This window comes from Nuphar pumila, chromosome 15 (assembly GCF_984573655.1).
Source record: "Nuphar pumila chromosome 15, dmNupPumi1.hap1.1, whole genome shotgun sequence".
NCBI classification, from domain to species: Eukaryota; Viridiplantae; Streptophyta; class Magnoliopsida; order Nymphaeales; family Nymphaeaceae; genus Nuphar; species Nuphar pumila.
The window spans coordinates 85,149,208-85,171,498 of NC_143263.1; the positions used below are offsets into that span (position 1 = coordinate 85,149,208).

Genomic DNA, 22,291 nt, shown 5'->3' on the forward strand with positions numbered 1-22,291 from the left:
AAAATGTAAACTGTAATATATATATATATATATATATATATATATATATTATTATATTTTCTTTTTCTATTTTTCTTTATTTTCTTTTTTAGCATCTAGTTCAATAGAAACTAGATATTTGATCCAGTCAAATTCCTGTTGGAACTTGACTGTGCAAATAGCTCTTGGAATGTAGTCCAACAGCTATAATAAATGTTGTTAGACTATAGTCCAACAGCTATAATAATAAATGTTGTTGGACTGTAGTCCAACAGCTATATTAAGAGACGTTGGACTTCCAACGTCTCTTTTGGAGAGCTCAAAATGAGCTCTCCTCTCTCTTCCACTTTTTTGTGTATATAGAGGTGAACCCCTTCAATGTAAACTACTATGCTTCTTAAGCATTTTGTTCATGAATAAAGTATTATTTATTTTTCAAGTGTTCTTCCTTTTATACCCTTTCAAGGGTCATGCTTGTAGTGTCTCCAATAGACACTTGTTTGTGAGTTATTCGTGCATTTGTTGAAGACCACCATTTCATTACAGATACGATACAACTCAGCCGAGTCACCATCCGACTCACCGAGTTTGCCAACTATGCCCAGAAGTAGCTATATAGTGATGATGATAACAAGTAACAACAGTTATCTTCTTATCATTAGTGTACTTGGCTTTTTCATAAGGTTCTTATGTTTTACAAGGCTAATACAGTATTTGTTATGCATATTAGATTCACACGGTTCTACAAAAGCTTCTGTCCATAAAGAAAACCAGTCATAGAGGACTATTATTCTGAAATCCATAACTACAAAAAGGTATAACCACATCCAACCTACAAATGGGAAAGGAAAATATATTAAAAATGAAGTATGAGAGTGCAAGACTGGCATTTCAAGGAAAGTATCCAGCAAAATAAAATTATATAAAAATCAATTTGAAGATGTCCTAATGAACCTGGGATGAAGATATGCAGTGCATAATTTCCTTCCACATGTGGAAAGCTTCTAACTCGATTTCCATTTGTTGGAAAATAAGCTGGAATTCAACAAAGAAAAAACACTATTAGGTGATGCTAACTACTGCTAAAGAACATCCATGAAAAGGCATCTGTTGAAGAAAAAGGGAACCATCTAACAAGCATATAGACACCACAAACCCTAGAGAAAAAAGTTTTCAGTTAACTACACTTTTCTGACTAGATAAATAGTTTACTGACTTGAAGCATATCGAGCATTTCTGATACGTGGACATTGCCAATAAATATAAACAAGACAAAAGGCATTAAAGGTGACGATATGAATAAAAGTACTCTAGGCATAGAATAGAAAATGGCAAGCAAGCTTCCATAAGAAAAGTTCTATCTATGGAGTATCCACATGTGACATATCTAGGTAAAGAAGTTGGACTCAGGAAATGACAATGATAAAACAAGAAGATAAGAAAGTTTGGAGAACTTTCTTGAACTAGCTTCTTAGAAGAGAAGAAAGAAACAGGGGATTGGCTCTTTAGAAGTCTGAGCATAGTTGCTTAAAGTAGCGAAGATTGTTTGGCTAATCAGTGTACAGGTTCACACAGCCCTCCAGTCATCTTCAAATGCCTGTAAGCATCTTTGACTACTATAAATGATATGAGGAACACAAAAAAAGTTTCAGATAAACAACAAACTTTCAATGCATACATGCAGCTAATTTATACAACCATTGGATAGGGAAACATGCACAAGCATGATATGCAAGCAGTGATACTAGAAGGCTTTCACAGAGCTAAATGGTAGCAAGGATATCTTGTAAGAATGACTGACCAACAGGACACACGCAATGAGGAATCCATAGCTTCGTGAAGGTTGACAACACCAATAAATGAGGAAAGGATCCGCAAATATGCCAATATGGCATGGCTCCTTATAGCTTATGAACAACATGAAAATGGTATCCATGTCAAAGAGCCAAAAATAACACAAGGCTTTAAATGAAATATGACAAACCTGACAAGGGACTAACAACCAAGTAGTGTTTCTTTCTTTCAGTCATTCTGTGAGAAATGTAAACTTGGGAAAGAATTGAATGATGAGATGGTAGAGCTTCATACCACTTTGAATACATTCAAACCACAATGTAGAATTAGCTATCATATTTGTCATCGGTTGGATTGTCTGATTCATGAGAAGTCTCACATGAGTCTGTGTCTCAGCATTGCCACTCTACCATTTCCCGCAGATCTTGCAACTTCTGAACATCAATGAGGCTTTTAATTTTGCTCAATATGAAAAATCTTTTCTATTTTGGGCTTTCATGGCCAGACTTTTGGTCACCATGAGATATTATTGAATCATGTACAGTCCAAGGTGCAAGTCTTACTACCACAATCAGTGGTAGGCTTGAGGCATGACTAAAGCTTGCTTACATGCTACGGCCATGAACCCATCTCCTTGCAAGTTCTATGAAGTTAAACTTCGCTCTCATTATCGTGGTTTATAAACCAAAGAAAGTGATGTAGGAGGTGAATAAGGCCATCCACAAGCATGATCTAGATGGTATGGTCTATAAATAAATCACAACCCCAAGAGAGTCCATCCAACAGTTAATCATCAAAATGACCATCTTATGGACCCAATCTTGTCAAAGATAACACCAATGAGAAGAATATATGTTCATATTAACTCAAGCAGCTAATAGGACCTTGTGCAAGTAATCATCGGCTATGGGCCCATGAGTGTGTTCTTGCAATTTATGGGTGTGTTCCTTTTAGTGTGGGTGCTTGCTCTCCAACTGCATAAGTCTGTAAGAGTGTAAGAGGGTGTGAGAGGGTGTACTTGCTTCTGAAATGTTCAAGGTAAATCAGAATTCTCAAGTGTAATATCTTTTGTAAGTTTCCTTATACATCCTTCATAAAAGTTGTTTTGGAAGTAGTCCCCCAAAATAAGCAAATATTGTCTTGACCACAAATATTCCAAATGGTGAATCAGATGTTCTTGTACTCCACATCACTACCTTAAACCTGATTATGGGGATCATGGTAACAATCTCTACCTTAAACCCTATTCTGGGGATCATGGTTACAACTTTGCTCCACTTGAGCTTGTACATGAACATGGTTTTAGTTACTAGCTGCATCAACACTATCAAAATATGCACTTCTTGGAAAAAAAATGGCTAAAGTGCTTTCTAAAAGTCAACTCTTTGATATTCTTCCTTCATTTCTGGTACTATCTTACCCTCCAATCCCGTGTTGTGCTCTACACCCTCAATTGTACCTAAGTGACATAGCCGAAGAATTTATTCCCACTGGTAAAAACGAAGTATGAGATCTCCTTAAACATTGAAGGGTCTTTTTTCTGATAAATTTCCTATGAATATGAAAATGTTCATTAGATTGGTTTTCACATTCTGGTCAAATATTCTTGATGTTTTCAAAATGAAAGCTTTCACAAGGGAGAGGATGAAAAAAATTCTCTTAAGATGAATAGCATCAAAGAAAGATTTGTGTTATAGCTTCTCATAGGTCTAAGAATGGCTGTGCAAAGATGCAATGCTATAATGAAGAGAACAGATCAATGCTTTTCAGTATGGAGCCTCTCTGTACCATTTGTCATTGTCCTTTACCCCTTACAGCGTCTTTTGGAACAACCCTAAAAATATTCTGCCAATTCGAATAAGAAATACCACTACAACCTGAACAAGCAACCACCACCACTACCAAACATATTTAGATCAATTTTTCCTTAAACAAACAACATCCCATCTTCTCAGACACTCCACTAAACCCAATACAGGAGTTCTCCACTCACTAAAGGCAGGCAGAATGATTTTACACACTGTTTTTTTACTTTTTAATAGGACAAGCATGCAGACAAACAATTCAAAGCTTCGATAGTCTTCCTGCAGAGAAAGCACTAACTAATGATTACTTGTACCATTCAATCAGTATCTACAAGCCAACATCCAATCCTCCCATGCAATATTAAATCTAGCTACTCTCCTGCAAGCATAAACTTTTCGACCTTCGGCTGCAGTAATCCATGAATCCAGAACTGAGCTCCTTCTTCACTATAAAATATCGAGCGGATTTTGATATGAACATCCGAGTACCTCCGTAAAAACCCCCGTATCCAACAGTTTCAAGGGGACCACACCCACGACAATTTCTGGTAGCTGCTGCAGATTGTCGGCGAGAAAACTAGTGCCCCCATCTTGAACCTCAACTACGTCATCCAGGTTAACACCCCAAACAAGCTCGCATGCTCTCTCCCTAAGATTGGACTCGAACGACTAACCAATCCACCCATGGATCGAACTAGAATAAAAGCTTAACTCTTTCTGTGGGATTATACCCTAATTCTATCACTGTGCAACTAATCTCACTTCTAACAGTGCCCAAATATTTAACCAATCCTCAAATCGAAAAAACAAGTAGCAAGGGAACTATAGGTTTAGGAAAGCTGCATATTCAACTAGGAACGCGAATCAAACACACACGCTCACGGAGACGGAAGAGGAATGAATCACCTGGGGGGTCGAGGAGGTCAAGAGGAGGGGGAGGAAGGTGTTGGGGTTCCTGAGATGGTGGGATGCCGGCCGAAGAGGACTCATCATCGGAATCCGACGACGACCCATACGACGCCTTTAAAGCTTCCATCACTTCCTTTGCTCCCTCGTTCTATTCAAGTCATCGAACTCGAGCAACCAACTACAAGACCTTCGTTTGGCTGGAAAGGGTGGTGTGTTTACGGAGGAACGTGATAATTCATATGCCAATGTTGTCAGCGATGACTTCTTAATAAAATAATATATAAAAAATGTAGATATGCTTTTGACGAAAATGTCCTCATGCAAGATAGATATGTGTTCGATGAAAATATTCTTCATGATCATCTTATCGTTTCTGCTTAATGAGTTGTGAAGCCTGATTCATAGTTTTTCTCTTATAGAAATGGGGGTTTGGGGGGTGGGGGTTCCCCTGGTGTGGGTCCCGTTGGCCGCCCCTGACATAGGGTCGTGGGGGGCAGCGCCCCCCGAAATAAATTTTTTGGGGGCTTATGTTTGAGACTCAATTTTTTATGAATCAGACCCAACTTGTTTAGGTTTAGGGTTGTCGCCCTGTACAAATTCTTTCTTTTTTTTCTCTCTTATAACCGTTGAAAAGAGCAATAAGATTTCTCTCTTAGCGACCATGATTTTTTTTATTCTTTTTCTATTGAAAAAACGATTTACAGTAGAAATCAAATAAGAGAGTAGCGATTTACAGTAAAAATCAAATCAGAGAGTAACGATTTACAGTAGAAATCAGATCAGAGAGTAGTGATTTATAATATAAATCAGATAAAAGAATACGATTTACAGTAGAAATCAGATAAAAAATAGCGATTTGCAATAGAAATCAGATCGAAAAAATAGCGATTTACAGTAGAAGTCAGATAAGAGAGTAGCGATTTACAGTAGAAATCAAATAAGAGAGCAGCGATTTATAGTAGAAATCAGATAAAAGAGTAGCGATTTACAGTGAAAATCAAATTAGAGAGTAACGATTTACAGTAAAAATCAAATAAGAGAATAGCGATTTACAGTACAAATCAAATTAGAGAGTAACGATTTACAGTAAAAATCATATCAGCGAGTATCAATTTACAGTAGAAATTTAATTTGTACTATAAATCGCTACTCTTTGATTTGATTTCTACTGTAAATCATTACTCTCTTATCTGATTTCTACTGTAAATCGCTACTCACTGATTTGATTTTTATTGTAAATCGCTATACTCTTATCTGATTTCTATTATAAATCGCTACTCTCTGATTTGATTTCCACTGTAAATCTCTACTCTCTTATCTTATTTCTACTGTAAATCACTACTCTCTTATTTTATTTCTATTGTAAATCGCTACTCTCTGAATTGATTTATACTGTAAATCGCTACTCTCTTATCTTATTTATATTGTAAATTGGTACTCTCTGAATTGATTTCTACTGTAAATCGCGATTCTCTTATCTGATTTTTATTATAAATCACTACTCTACTCAGTTTGACGTTCTCATCATTATCTTTGTTGTAAATCGTTATTTTCTATCTACTCAGTTCGACACTTGCACCCTTGTATCATGATAAACAATAGACAAAATGCTGCTTTTTTGGTAGTTCAACTATTTATCACGAACAAACGATGACAAAGGGTGCTCTGACGATAATAGATGACGACAACGGTAAAAGGTGCTTCGACGACAACAGACGATGACAAAAGATGCTCCGACGACAGCAAAAAGCGACAAAAGATGCTCCGACAACAACAAACGACGACAAAGGGTGCATCGTCAATCGGAGTTCCTGTTACAGCAGATGGTGCATCGTCAAAGGGTGATCCGAAACGTTTAGGTGACATATTGTGAGGAGCTCCTGTTAAAGCAGAGGAGTTTACTCCTTAGGGTGAAAACGATGATGATTTTAACCCTTTATGGCGGGAAGACATTTTTGTCATTTTCTCGAAACATCATTTTATGACGCTAATGTCGGGAAAGAATACTTAAGTCTTTGCAAATGCACTAGACTCCAATGCTAAGTGATGCCGACACACACATGGAAATGAGCCCCACATGATTACATATGTAGCGCTCATTCAAACCCGAGAACACGCACCTGCGTGTTCTAGGGGGCAACATATAACCTGCTTCGGTTTGGCCGCCATCATACGAAGGACAAAGGAAAATTACAGAATTTATCAAATGTGGTGACAGGATTAAAGTGAAGTCCGGATCGGGTGCAATCACATGGCATAAAAATAGTGCATTAAGAACCTGATTGTCGTCTATTAGGCCTTGGGCCCCACAACTGACAGGTTTGTCCCAAGATGAGGGTGAGGTGCTTAATGCACAAATACAAATATTTGTGCAATCATATTGCACCTAATCTTTTCACTCGCATTGAGATAAGGTGCAATCACATTGCACAAATGCAATATGATATTGTTGAAGCAGCAGATGGAGGGTGATCAGGTGATGTGTCATTGTATTTGTGCATTGTTATTGCACCTGATCTGGCCCCCATTGAACAAGGGGTGGGGAATTGGATATGGAACTTGTATGTTCCTGTTTGTGATTTGGGATTTTGAAGAATTTGAGAGTTCTCAAACGTGGCTAGCAATTGTTGCATCATATCTTCATGTGTTTTCAATTGGATGTGTTTAATTTTAATTTACAGTAGAAATAAAGATATAAACATTTTGCTTGTTGAGCAGTTGAGAGAAGCGGATAAAAAAGGGGTTTATACTCTTGATGTGTGTATTTCTTTTACATTTGGGCTCTATTTATAACCACCCTTGGGTTACCATTTCAACCGAAAGAAGCTCAACTATCCTGACAACCCATGCATCAAATAGAGTTACCCACTAACTCGTTAATACATGAATTCCAACGGTTGAGGCCTCATGACCATTGTAGCCGTTACAGATCAACATCTCCCATAATGCCTTGGTTTTACATTTTTGGATCCTTCAAAGTTTCAATCCTTTCATATGAAACAACCTGACCCCATGTGTTTTCCAGAAAAAAAGTTTTTTCTAGCATGCAAGGAAAATGTATGCCTCATAGTCCTCTTTTCTTTTTTGTGGAGGCATTGTTTTCTAACAACCTATTTTCATAAGGAAATGGGTCATTTTTACTTTATACAAATGGGCCCTTTCATTAACGTCTCAGATCAGGTCTCAAGTTCCTTGCTAGAAAATGTCAAAGACATGAAGTGGAAGTCTTTGGTAGTTCCCAATAAGAAGAAATAATAATAATAATGTAAGACCATTTAGTGTGTTGTTTGGAATCACTGTTAGAATTGGTAAAAGTGGGTGGACCTAAATCGAAGTGTGTACACAAATTGTCACAAACATATATTTGATTCACAACCTCTAGCATTTCAATTTCAGTTTTTATATTCTAGAAATTAGGTAAGTCTTAGCACTTTATTCATTTGTATCATATGTAGAACCTGCCCCTAGGGCCCTACATATAATCTTGAAAGGGGGTTGGATTAGGACATGTCCAATGGAGAAATGCTTCTTCAACTCAAGGGTTGTAACCTTTGGATTTATTGGTAATTCTTGAGAGACATGTAATCATTGGAAGTGACAATTCTTAATGGTTACTTTATGGCAATATATTCCTAGCATCTCCTACTTGGCCATAAGAGGCTATTCTGTATCACCAAGCTTACTTCTACTTTCAAGTTTTACTTTGGTACACTTATATTACATTTATGTTAGTCATGCATTATGCGGATTTTTTTATAGTACCTCATAAGGCTTTTATTACTCGTATGCTAGTCATACATTATGTCAATTTCTTTCATATGTTTCTTGTAAGACTTATTCATAAATATTTGAGTCTTCTCTAACTCTCATGTTTTAAAGGACATTTGCTTTCTATCTTATTTAATCAACTTTCATATCACATGGAGGTAAATAATTCACTTGCTATCAGCTTTTCATTTTCATACCATGCACCAAACAAATAGCTAATTATTTAATTATGAGACATAACTCACATGTTATAGAATTATAATATTAGTTTTTAAGTTATACTAATCATCATCAAAGTTTCTCTCATGGACATATAAAATTTTATATTCATTTCAAACTTGTCATATTATGCATAAAAAAATCATAATATCTTGAGAATAATTATCTTCAAGATATGTGATTTTTCATGTTAACATGTATATTAAAGATTTGAGAACTATTCAATACACTGGATTTTTTCAAGACATCATGGGATCTTTTTGTTAACATTTTACCACCATTATTTAAGCCATGTCTATCTCACATAGATATATGAAATTCTTTCAATCATCTTCTTATCACAACCCTTAGTGCAAATAATGTATCAAACTTATGCATTTTAAATTTTAATAGAACAAACAAACCTATACTTTTTCTAGAGTACCACCATAGTTAAGTTTCATCATGCTTTTGCTCATATATCATATATCAATAATATTGTCTTATCTCATATAATCAATTCTTTATGAAGCTTCATATATAAATTGGTCAAGTGCGGTCTCTTATGACTGTTCCATGACCTTCAGACATCTTGTATCAATATTACAATAATCTATACTAAGTCATATTTTGACTTACAGATATCACTTAAATATACATTAGTGAGAAACATTCATCACTTGCATGAATCTATAACAAAATAGATATACCATTTTACTAGTAAGCCAAACTCTCACTATCCATGTTTACCATTAAAAATAACAAAGTAAATATATATTATGTGTATTTTCACACTTTTGTAAGTACCTAGTATCACCATTAAATTAATATGTACATCACATATTTACAAAAAATGTTCTAATCATGACTTATTACTTTCTGATTATTTTGGATCGATATATATATCCATATCCAAATCATCATGGATTAAAGTATCTAATTTATATTGCACACAATGCATTAGCCTTATGATAGTCAATTAGTTTTTTCATACAACAAACCATTTAAGTAGCTTAATATATGATGATTATTTATCATCATTATTGACATAGAAAAATAAAACTTAATTGTGCTCTCACTTTTTTAATGCAAAACATTACATGTATTATTTTTTAGAACAAAATAAAAGTCCTTTTAATCAAAACCAAATTGATATGAATTAGACCCAAACTAGATGAAAAATTATTTTTTTATCTCATCACACTGGTTATGTCAAAGGCTATTAACACATTCTATGCTACTTGACATACCAAAGATCACATGGACCTTCAAAATATTAGTTTAGAACCCTATATAGATTTATGATCAAGTTCATTGGATTTAATTTATATTCAAACTCAACTTGAGATTTTCTCATCAAGCCAACCAAAACAAGTATCAAGTTTATTTCAAAACCAAACGTATATCATATCGAATTTGATCATCGTCTAAATTTATATGGTTACCATTTAAGTCGAATGGATATATTATCATATCTAGACATAGAAAATATCTTCTTGGTTATGCATTTGATTATGGGTCATGCAAGATTTAACTATACTCCAAATTCATGTTATTAGTATACACATTTCAATGGATTCATATGAGTCATAAAATTTACTTGAGATGTTATCATCAAGTTAAATTTTGATATTCATACAAGGCTTAAAAACTCAAGTAAAATCATGGGTAGGTGACCCTCTAGTCTATCAAAAACATAGAAGAGAGAGGGAAAGAGTAGAGGAGGCGGTGGTGGTGCCCGCAGACCCACAGTCGAAGAGAGAGAGAGAGAGAGAGAGAGAGAGAGAGAGAGAGAGAGAGAGAGAGAGAGAGAGAGAGAGACTGCGGGGTTTAAATAGCCATGGGAGAGAGAGGGTAGTAGGGGGCAGCGGACTGTGTAAGGGGGAGTAGAGAGGGCCTGTAGGAGGTAGGGAGGGCCGTGGAGTAGGGTGGCTGTGATCGGAGGTGGTGAGGGTGATGGGCCCTCGGTTGGATCAAATTGGATCCAACCCACGTAGGTTGAAATGGGTGGTGGGTTGGATCCAACCCCAACTCATTTGGGTTATGGGGTGATTTTGTCTGAATCCTCTTGGATCCAATCTATGTGGTAGGTTTTGGGTTCGGGCCCAACCCAAATCCATTTGGGTTAACCCCCTTTTAGATCGATCTAAAGTGGAAAAAGGCGTCTATTATTTGGATCCTCCTAGATCCAACCCATATATATATATATATATATATTATTTATTTATTTTGAATTGAGTTCGTTAAATGGATCCAATTCCAATCCCCGTGGGTTTAGCATTTTGGACTTTTCCTAGGTCCAAACTTGATTTGGATTGGATTCACTTAATGGATCCAAATTCCAATCCTGTGGATTGATCAATTTTGATCCCCTCCTAGATTCAAATCCGAATTTAGTTTTTTTTAACTTGGGTTGGGTCTAATCAAATGAATTTGAATCCCTATTATATTGGCTTATTAATTTGGATCTTTCTCTAAATCCAAACTAAATAATTTTAAGATCCAATAGATCATTTTCATGTGGCCTATAGATCCAATCTAATATTTTTGAACTGGATTTCATGTGGCTTGATCCTCTTGGATCTCCTGTCAAGATCCAAACACAAATACGTTTAAAAAACCTCGTAAATCTCAATTAAATGTCAAATAACTTAATCAAATCCCAAAATATTATCAATAAATAATCATCAATTTAATTGATAATTAATAGCTAATTAATTTATCAAAAAATAACAAATTAATTATGCTAAATATGCCATACTAATCTCACCTTATTTATTTCAAAATTCCAAAAATTTGCAGTATTACAGTTACGCTCGAGTGGGTCTACCACCCAAGCTTATCGCATAGGTTCACATTGGAGAATCAATAAAGACTCAAGATCTCAACCTTGATCCCGTCATCCCTTGCCATTTGAGAAGAAAATACTCAATCTCATACCAAGGGAGTGAATCCCATTACTTTTATACAGAGGAGAATTACAAAAAGGAGAATCATTTTCTAAAATCTTTTCAAAATATTTCAAAACCCTGTTGTTAAATTTCTCACTAACAATGGCAATACCATCATAGCTCCCTTAGATGTTTATCTCAAAATGAATGGCATCCAAACCACCACCAGCGAAATGCCCATGGGCTCCACTTTTTTTTCCGATGCCGTTCGTGCTAGCTCCAGATGGACGGCATTTGAGTGGTTTAAAATGAATGGCCTGAAATGATCAATCTTTACTAATTGATGGGTTTAGTTCATTTGTAAGATGACATCCAAAGCTTCTCTAACACTGCCACTGTGAGAGGCACATCTGACCCGATCCACACTCCATGCCCGTTATTTATTGCTAAAAGGTCGGTCTTATCCTTGATACAAATGATTTTATGCTGATTTAAGCTGTCCAACTGATGCATCTCGATTACTAGGATCTACCCACATCCAGTGAAACTGGTTGGTTGGACGGTCAGGATTGAATGTGCAAAGTACATAATATGTCAAAAAAAGATAGGAGCCGTGTGCAAACAATGGCGCTCACCAATAAGTGCCGCTAACATGGGTAATGAACCTCAGTCGGCAACTGAAAGTGGCTCAGCAGCAGAGTCCTCTACGGCTAATATAAAAGAGAACCCAAAAGTCCCCAAGTCTACTCTTACTCTCCTGCACTCTAAAAGCAGTTATGGTCATGTGTATAACCAATCATCGGTTGGATTCAATCCGAACAGTAAATATTGAGATTTATAATGACCAATCACTCAAGAAAAAAACTTTGGGCTTCTAGTGGGCTCCACGAGATTCCATCAAACTTGTGTGATAACTTCCTCCAGTTTTTCTGCAGTTTTGGTGGGTGTTCATCCTAAAAATTGACAGATAAAAAGTCGTTGGGGGTACCCTAGGGACTTTTTACCTCAGATAAATTTCTCCTTGTCTCAGCGCCGAGCACGCCTTAAGAGGGCGTTTGCTTGTCACCGAAAGCTGGGGCTTTCCGCGGAAATGCACGCCCGTCGATGAGTTTTTGCAAGGCCCACAGTGGCAAAAACAAACACCGGGTTCCCTTTCCACGAGGAAAGGGAGCCCGAAATCAACGCTGGACACCCCTTTTCAGCGAAAATGGTTCCCGAGGGGGAGGGGGGAGGGTGTCCGATTCCTTTTCAGCGGAAAGAGAGTCCGCAGAAGAGGTGCCGTGGCACCCTCTTTCGTGTCAAGCAAACACACCCTAAGGGTGTGGATGGCTTTGTCCATAATTGTGTGCAACAGAAATATTTCCTCCTTTTTTGTGTGCGCAGATTCTGCAGCAAGTGCGGCCAAGTCCATAGGGACAGGATGTAGTGTTCCCAAGGATCTTTGTTTTTCTTCTTGTAAAACCAATGAAGATACTTTGCTAATGTTTGGCGAAGGATCCATAGTAAAAATTTTACTCCTAGTAGCAATAAACGATTCATTCAGCCCTATAAGAAATTGATAAACCTTCACACCCTGTTGGCCATTATTGAATTTCTAGAATAAATGCACCACAAGTGCATTCAGGCATCATGGCATAAGAGCTTACTTCATACCAATAGCTGTTAAGAGTGGTGAAATAAGAGGCGGGGGATGATTGATAGTATCAGTGAATCAATTTTTTCAATTGATATATTCTAGTTGCATTGCCTTGTGAAAAGCATTCCTTAAGATCGAGCCATACCTCTCTAGCCGTGTCCGCAAAGATGATGCTGTTGGCAAGATCTTCCATGCGAGCATTCAGCTGCCAAGATAGAATCATATCAATACAATCACCCCAGGCTTATGTTTCGTATGGTGAAGAACACGGCTGTGGCAAAGATCTGGCCATGAATTTGTTTTCATTTTCACGGCTCTCTTCCATGTTGAGTAATTGTCACGGTTCAAGGGAAATGAAACTAAAATGGTACCTGGATTATCAGAATGGTGCAAGGAATAAGGTGATATAGAAAGATCTACATCATTCATACTACTGACGTTACTAGATGTTTGAGACTGGTAGTCTTTGGTAGCCATGGAAGTAGCTTGATTGATGACCCTAATGTGGTTGCTCTGATGAAATATGGAGATCCTTGATGGTGGAAAACATGTATTTTCCCGAGGACAAAATGCTACTTTTGAGGTTACATGCAGGTCAATCCCATGATTATAGGTATGTGAGAGTTACAGATTTAAAGTACATGGATTCTACAGGTACACATGATATGGATCACCACCAGATTTGCCAAGTGAACAGAATATAATCACCATAAGTCACCGAACTCAAGTACATTGCTTGATTTAAACCTATATAGAGCAGCATCGCATTTTGCTGAATGAAAAGAAAAAGACTACAATGCAAAGGGATCTTAAAAACACGAGCTTTGACTTCAAATTTACAAGAAAATCACAGGCAACAAAACGGCTGCATTATTGCAGCCAACCAATTTACAGTAAAGAGCAAACTTGGGAAAATTTTCATTAAGTGGAAACCATCCGTATAAACACAGATGAATTCAAGGATATCTCCAGATCCTGCACAAGAGCAAAACTGAACTAGAAAAACTCAAAATCAAGGTAAGAATCAGATGACTTTTCTGAATCAGCAACTTCTTTTCCCACTGAAGGCACTGGTGGAGCACCTGCACTCTTAACAAAACTTAGGTCCACAGGCATAGGAACCTCTGGAGGATACGTGCTGCGAATGAGAGCCCAGTTGACACTCTCAAAGAATGCATGCTGTTTGATTTCTGTTGCTCCTCTCCTGTATGCCAACCTGTGTTCTGGATCTTTCACAAGCAAGCCCCTTATTAAATCCTTAGCAGCAAAGCCGGTAGAAGGAGAATCTGGAAACTTAAGCGGTTGCCCAACCACATTGAATAGTGTAGCACGGTTGCCCAACCCCTTGAAAGGTGTCTTCCCATGTAGTAATTCATACAAGAATATTCCAAAGGTCCACCAGTCCACTGCACTGCCATGACCTTCCCCTTTGATAATTTCAGGTGCAAGATATTCATGAGTTCCAACAAAAGACATTGAGTGTGCACTTGTTGGCTCTGCGATAAGCTCTGGAAGGGCAGGTATATGGCTCAGACATGTACCTTTATGTCTAGACTTTCTATTCTTTTTAGCAGAGGAGAACAAGCTTGGTGCAAAGCAAGATGGTTGCAGACATGCTGGCTGCACACATGCAGTGACTGCACATGATGGTTCAATGCAGTATGCATGGATCCTCCTGGAGGGATCAGGACCTATAGATGAAGACTTTACAAGGGTGGGACTTACATAGCACTTCAATGACAAATCAAAGTCTGAGAGCATGATATGGCCATCCTCTCTCACCAAAACATTTTCCGGTTTTAGATCCCGATATACAACTCCCATCATGTGTAAATATTCAAGTGCAAGAAGAACTTCCGATGCATAGAAACTGAAAAAAAATGTAGGTGTAAGTCAGAAGCAGGTCAGCAATATTTTTGTCAGTCATGCTAATACATAAAGAACAAAACCAATAGCCGTGTAGATATTTAAGTGAAAGAACTGATAATAGAAACTGAAAAGAATGTAGTTAATAGTTAGAAACAGTTCAGCAATATTTTGTCACTTATGCATGATATACAAACAATAAAGCCAACAGTAATTAAATCTTTTTCAGATTTAGCATGTCAACTGAATTGATTCAACTGTGCATGTATTACTGACGAATATGGTAGGCACATGTCTGAAGAACAAAAAGCTCTTTTGCTTGCACAAAAATTGAAGTCAGTGCTACAAAAATGTCCATAGAAGAAACCAAGACAAGACTTGGATGAAAATATATGAACACGATAGAGGTGCTAATATTGGCATACTCGGGGCCATAAAAGAAATAACCACCCCCAGGATCAGAGACCTAGTCGTGCTGGCTGTGCCTGCCGAACTTACGGCCGTTTTCCTGGCAGTGTAAAACTCCGTGATCTTACCCCTTGCCCCCAGGTAGTCACCACACTTCGGCTTGCGCAAGGGGTGACACCCATGGGATTTGAACTGTCACATGGGTGCGGGTGCTGGTGCGGCACTTTCAAAAAACTTGGGTGCGGGGGTGCGGCAAAAATATAAAAAGTTATATATATATATATATATATATATATATATATATATATATATATATATATATATATATATATATATATATATATATATATATATATATATATATATATATAAAGTCCAAAAGTTGGACATAAATGACCCTGGGTGCGTTGACTGCACCCAGGGTCAGGTTGACCGCATCGGGTGCGGGTGCGATGCGGGTGCGGCACCTAGTTGAAGAGTCCCTGTGACATAGGATTTGAACCTAGACTACCTGCCTAGAGGCCTAGGTCCCATTCCACTATGCCAAACCCCTTTGGGGCAACCTATCAGTCCTACTATAGGTATTATTTTCCGCCTATTTTGCATCCTAGAAAAAATAAAGAGATCCTAATGGTTGTTAAAGTGTTAAAGCTGCCATGCAATACATTGCTATTTGCATTTATGGTAGGTCAAAGCCATAGAAGACACCTCTGTCCAGATTTGCCTACATAACGTGTTGTATTTTACATATGTTATAGGGGAACTTTAGACCAAGAAAAGTTTGTAAAAGAGGGGTCGACCCTTTAATACTGGTTTCTTTGTTCTAATGAAATTGACTGAAATCTTTCCTAAGAACACCTCTCTATTGCCTTCTCTTCTTCTTCTTCTTCTTGTTACCACAATGGTTAGAAATTTGTAATATTATCTGTAAATGCTATTCATCATTAATCTTGAAAGATCTGGACTAGTGACAAAATCATGAATTGTATGGACCCCTGAAATCTTATTTACCCATGCATTAGCATCATTATTTGCATAATGCTACATACATGCATATAAAAACAGTGCACAGAATTTTTTGTCAGTGTTTGGTGAGACTATAATACATCTGTACATAAATTTTCACAGCTCCTTTCTGCATTATTAATGAAGCAAATCCCAAAAAAAAAAACATATGAAAATAGACAATAAATGATACCAAAGATTGAAATTCAAAGGGACATGGCAGTTGGGCACACTTTGTGTCAAGCTCAAGATGGCTCCTGATTGATTCAGTGTAATCATCTCCATATTAGGAAGGCAGAAATAGAAGCTTGCATTGTGCTCATAAGAACTGTTTACGGACAGAAAATTAGTTTGGCCTTAAAGATAAAGGTATCTTTATAGAAGAAAGATAGTGAAACAGGATAACCTGGGTCAGAAACATAATGAAGTGCCTGTTCACTCATTATAAACATATAATTTAGCAGAGTGTGATCACATATAAATAAAAGAATACAGGAGTGCTAATTAGATCCCAATTCGATTGAGTCCAAGTTAGAGCAGGTGGATCACCCAGACAGAACATTTAGTATTTATACAAAAGGATCTCGTGACATCCAATATTTGAATGTGAAATGTCATTGAAGTTCCTATTACTGGCAAATTTGAAGTCGAGGAATTAATATAAGATATTACTAATAATGACTGCATCATCTATAGGAATTTGGAAATGAATATTGGAAATTCTTGAGATTTTGTAATGATCTCATGTATGTTCCAAACAAAGAAACATGCTGATGTTTCAAGGAGACACGTCTGAAATTTCCTGCATTAACTTCCTCAATCCCATGATTGTCTGTGCGTACATTCTCTAAAACAGAATCCACATCATTAAATACATTTCATCCAATAAAGTGCTAAATCAACTCAGCTTCCTATCCAATGATTTTAATCATCTGTTCAAATAGTATAACTTGGGAGTATTTCATCACAAAGCTCTGCACCTTCATGTGATTATGCAATCTCTAATTGGATAAAGTGCTTAAGAAGTCATGTTTTCTGATTTTCAACGAATAGTTGGAGCTCAAAAGACAATAATATTCTAAAATTTCCATAGTTCAGCATGTTCTAGTGGCATCTCAATGACCAGTCAGCTAAATATTAGAATAATTTGCTATACTCCAATTGCTTTAGAGGTATTCCTGGTGAGTTCTCAACTTGTTTTATCTATTTCTCCATCGTATCATTGTCATAATTAGTCTAGCAGTTTCTAGTTTGATTAAGAAAGAAATCATTAAATTATATGTTAGAGAGTCCCTTTTTCCATTTTTCTCATTTGATTTTTGTTCCTGATGCTGATAACTGATAATTAAAGGTTAGATCTGATTTCACAGTTTTTATATAACTCACAAGTTGCTTGTTTCAAATTCCTAGATAGTCACAGTGAATCATTTTTTATACCTGTATGTGCAACCTACCCTACATTATTACCTCTTTATTCTAATAGTTTTTATTAAATGTACATATTTTATGTTATTAAATGTTTTCGTTGAGCCTATGATTCCCAGAATGTCTAGAGACAGATGCCATACCTCACATACCCGAACTGTCTTAACTTTGGATTTTTGCATTTTAAGACAGAGAGCATCTGAATCTGAGGCTTTTATAAAGCTTGACTAATTCACATTATCTAAGAACAGATATCAACTACATTTAGTTGGCATGTCCAGCAGTTATGGAACATTTTGGGTCTGAAAATTCAATAAGTTACTCATCCAGGCACTTATGTGTGACAGGAAGCACAAAGAATTAAATCTCATGAACTTATAATCCTTCTAAAGCAAAAAAAGCACTAATCAAGCAAAGGCACCACAATGACAAACTAATCACCAGAGGCAAACGAAGTCACATTTACCGTGCAGCATGTTCCGAGAAGTGTCTTCCAGGCTGCCGCTGCCGAAGCATATGAAGGTCGCCGCCACTGCAGAACTCCATCACCAAGCAAGAGAACTTCTCTGTTTCAAAATGTGAATACAGAGTTGGCAAGAACGGATGGTCCAAAGACAAGAGGATCTCTCTCTCCGTCTGCGCCCTCAACAGCTTCTTCTTACTTGCCAAAGAGCCCTTATCCATCACCTTCATTGCAAACAAGCAACCAGTTCCTCTCAATTCAGCCAGGTACACACTTCCAATGTCTCCAAAGCCAAGTTTCTTGAGCAGCCTAAAGTGGCCCAACCCCAATGGCCCATCCTTAGACTTCACATACTGAATGGCATCCCATCCAAGGTCATTACCCTTATGGGGCTTATTTGCTATGCCGATCGAGCTCGTACAGCTTCCGCTTACACTCTCGTTGCTATCAGATACGACGCTGCAATAGCTCTCCATGCTCAAGTTGCCCTTTCCACTATCCATGGAGTCCACATGTGCAACCTTAGAGCTTTCAGCAGCTCCTGTAAGTTGAACCTTCTTCCCTTCAAAAATGGGCTCCTCACTGATCTTCAGGCCATCACTCAGCTTACTGCAGCTGCTGTTCTTCACACTGCTAGTACCAATGGTGATTGTACTGCTAAGGCTGCTCTTGAAACTGAGGTCCATACTACTCACACTGGAGCTTAGTGGTCCACTCATTGGGACACCAGCATTAGCATCCCCACACTTAAAGCTACCACCCTCAATAGATGAGGTGCTCATGGATTGACACAGAGAATCCATCTCTTCAACCACATCTGTATCAGTTGCAGCTGCCATACTCTACTAATAATCTCCCTTTGCTCTTCCCTCAAATATATATGCTAAAGTTCTCCCTTCGCAATTTCTTCCAATACTAAATACAAGGTGTTAATGCCCCAAAGGACCACTCTTGCTGTCCTGCAAAAGTGAGCACCCCTGTCAACAAGCATTTTCCAGGTGAAGACCAATCAACAATGTGCATGCTGTTTCTGCATTGACGGAATAAAACCGGAGTAAGACCCGTACTGCACTGCTTATGTATAGAGAGAAGCACCTTAAACTGTGAAAATGGATTTGTGAGAGAGCATAACAATCATTGTGCTGCTAAGCAAAGGAGTAAAAAACTTCACCCCAGATAGTAAGAGTCCAGGAGACAAAAACATATTGTTACATCATGACTGGACTAGAGCAGGACATCATAAGTTTGAAACCTATGGGTGGCGTCCCTTGCCGCAAGGTTGAAGCTAGGTGTACCTCCAGTGAGCAGGAATGACCTGAAGGGTTTTACCAACCGAAGGCCAGTTAATGTCCGCTCAGTGATGGGTTTTTTTCCTTTGGACTATCCCAAAAAAAAAAATGACCCTCAGTAGCAAAACCTTTTGGGATCTTATTAACACACACAAAAAAACACGATTTTAGGCAAGGATCAGTTCAGAACCGGTGAAGAATTCATAATGAATTATAAGTTCTAAAGTTCTAACCTTAAAAAAAAAACACCAACAGTCTCTTCACCTTGAAGCATTGTACCTCTTTTTTTTTCCTCCTTTTGGTAAGGAATAAAACAGAGACAAATCTGATCCAGAATCCAACCTACCCATTTCAGCTTTTGAAGAAAGCGAGTCAACAAGCGAGGAAAAAGAAGAGAATATTTATGTGGACGTGTTGAAGGAGAAAAGCAGCAGCAGCAGTCCCAAAGACACTTCACAAGAGGAGGAGGTGGGGAATTGGGCTCACCACATTTCCTTTTTTTTTCTGCATTGGTGAATGAGACTAATGTAAGTCTCAAAAAACACCAACATGGGGATAGGTAGCAAAGGGAGGAGGAAACAGAAACCAACAAAGCGTTCAAACTTTTGAAACCTTCCCCAAGTCTCAAAGGAGAGTAAATATTCAGTCAAGATGTAGGAATTTATGGGGGACTCACATTTTGATGCACACACCCACAGGCGCGAGAATAGATGGGAGATGTGTCAATGCATGTCATTAAAATCTAAAAAGGAACGACTGTTGTTCAAATTGAAAAAAAAAAGAGTGAGAAGAGTCTCTCTCTTTGTGCGTTTCGGCTTTGTGTATACCATCAGTGACACAGGAGTCTCCCTTGTATCAGTGAGTGGAGAAAGGTCAGGGGCGATGTTATCAGTATCGATGCGTATCGGTCGATACGCATCGTATCGGCAGAATTTCGATACGCTTCACCCTGAATCGGCTATTTTTTAAATAAAAGCTAAAATACAGAAAAATAATTTCTTATTATTATTTTAATACTATTTTAATGGTTTTAACATGGGTCATGATATGGTTGGCACATAATATTTTTTTTATTATTTTCTGTCCAAAACGATTCAGTTGAGAATCGGTATCGGCGGATAAAGCTGAATCGGTGGCCCAACATTCAGGGCCGATACCGATACTGAAAATTGACTCGGGCGTGCTTTGACTGTCCACTGTCCCGGAAGCCATAGTGACAAATAGTTCTGGACAGCAAAAAAAAGAAAAAAACACTGGCGCTAATGCTTTGTGAAAAAAAAAGAATCAGGAAGTTATTAGTTCAAAATCCATGGGCGCGTGTCCCTTGCTGCCAGGTCGAAGCTGTGTGTACTCCTTTGCATACAAAATGTTTAAAATGACAAATATCGGCAGTCAAGTTCTTGTCAGAAACTGAAAATTTATTATATTTCTCACATTTTTTATCAACAAAATATTTGCAAAAATAAATACATTAAAAATAAAAAAAACTGGATTTCTAACAAAAATAAAATTATTAAAAAATTAAAAAGGCACATTTTCATACAAAAATAGCCATCGAAAACGTAAATTTTAGTGATAAAACGTGATGTATGCGTTTTAATGAAATTTTAGAGATATTTTTGAAAATTTTCGTGATATTTTGGAGTTTAAAACGACGACCATCGGTGATATTTGTTACTATGCTGCTTGGTGGGCAAAGGGGACAAGGGATTTTAGGTCAATGAACTCGGTGAGCCAGGTGGTTTTCCCCTTGTTATTAAAAAAAGATTAACAGTTTTATTTTCTATATTTTTTGCAAAATATTGACCGAAATGAATGAAAATATATAATTTTAAATTTCAAACTAAAATAATTAAGAATAGAAAACAGTTTTTTATTGATATACGGACAAGCAAAAATGTAAAAAAACATTGACTTTTTTAAAAAAATATAGTATTTTTTTCCAAATGTCATGGTATTTTGATCATTTAAAAAGAATAACAACATATTATGATATTTTTGAAATTCTGTGATTCTTGTCAGCTGCCACAGACACAATTACATGAAAGCATCCTAGTTGTTCATTTTTGCAGCCAGCGATGCTATTCATCCAAAGCATGAACTGTCATAAAAGAGAACATGTGGGTATTCAAATCCATATCCAAATGGTATTCACATCCTCTAATCCCAAGCTCAATATCTTATTGAATCTAATCCATGGATCGTATCCACTAACAAATTGCTGTTTGGGGTCTGATCCATAGTGACAAAAGTTAAAAATGGCAAAATATCATTTTTCAAAAACTCGCCAGAATTTATTTTTTTTCATAAATCTCGCATTAAAAATAAATTTAAAATATTAAAAATAAATTTTATAAGAAAATATTAATAAAAAATATTTAAAAATAAAGACACAGTTATTTTATGATAAATAGCCATTTAAAATGTAAATATCGTGTTTAAATCACGGTATTTATGTTCTTTCATAAATCTCACAATATTTTGAAAATCTCACAGGAAATTGCTGCTTTGAACTTTCCGGCAATTTCTTGCGACGAGATTTTCATAAATCTCACAATATTTGTCACTATGGTCTGATCTAACCATTGTTGTCAGTATCGGTATCGTCCCTTAATCTTTTGGCCAACGATTCAGCTGTATCTGCTGATACCGATACTCAACTAAATCATTCTGTATCGGTTAAAAAATAAGAAAAAACATTACGTGTCAATCAGAACGTGACATGTGTTAAAACCATTAAAATAATATTAAAAAATTATTTTTAGTATTTTTTCATTTTATTAAAAATAGCTGATTCAGTGGTGATGCGTATCGATTTTTTGCCGATACAATACTTCTGGCCGATACGCACCTAT

The 22,291-nt window shown here is 37.0% G+C and overlaps 1 protein-coding gene and 1 pseudogene across 3 annotated transcripts in view; both read right to left on the minus strand.

Moving 5' to 3' along the window:
- Window positions 1-4,688, minus strand: part of LOC149815837 (U6 snRNA phosphodiesterase-like protein) — a 71,599-nt gene extending 66,911 nt beyond the window's left edge. For 2 of the 3 annotated variants that reach the window (XM_089988755.1, XM_089988756.1), the window contains exons 1-2: window positions 4,485-4,681; window positions 934-1,014 (exon numbers count right to left, since the gene is read on the minus strand). In XM_089988755.1, coding sequence (XP_089844881.1) covers window positions 934-1,014; window positions 4,485-4,614 — 211 coding nt within the window. In that variant the 5' untranslated portion in view covers window positions 4,615-4,681. Of the gene's footprint in view, window positions 1-933; window positions 1,015-4,484 lie in introns of all 3 variants that reach the window. The other variant, XM_089988754.1, reaches the window with a different exon arrangement.
- A 9,288-nt stretch (window positions 4,689-13,976) lies between these two features.
- On the minus strand, window positions 13,977-18,986 carry LOC149815838 (serine/threonine-protein kinase D6PK pseudogene; annotated as a pseudogene).
- Window positions 18,987-22,291: the final 3,305 nt, after the last annotated feature.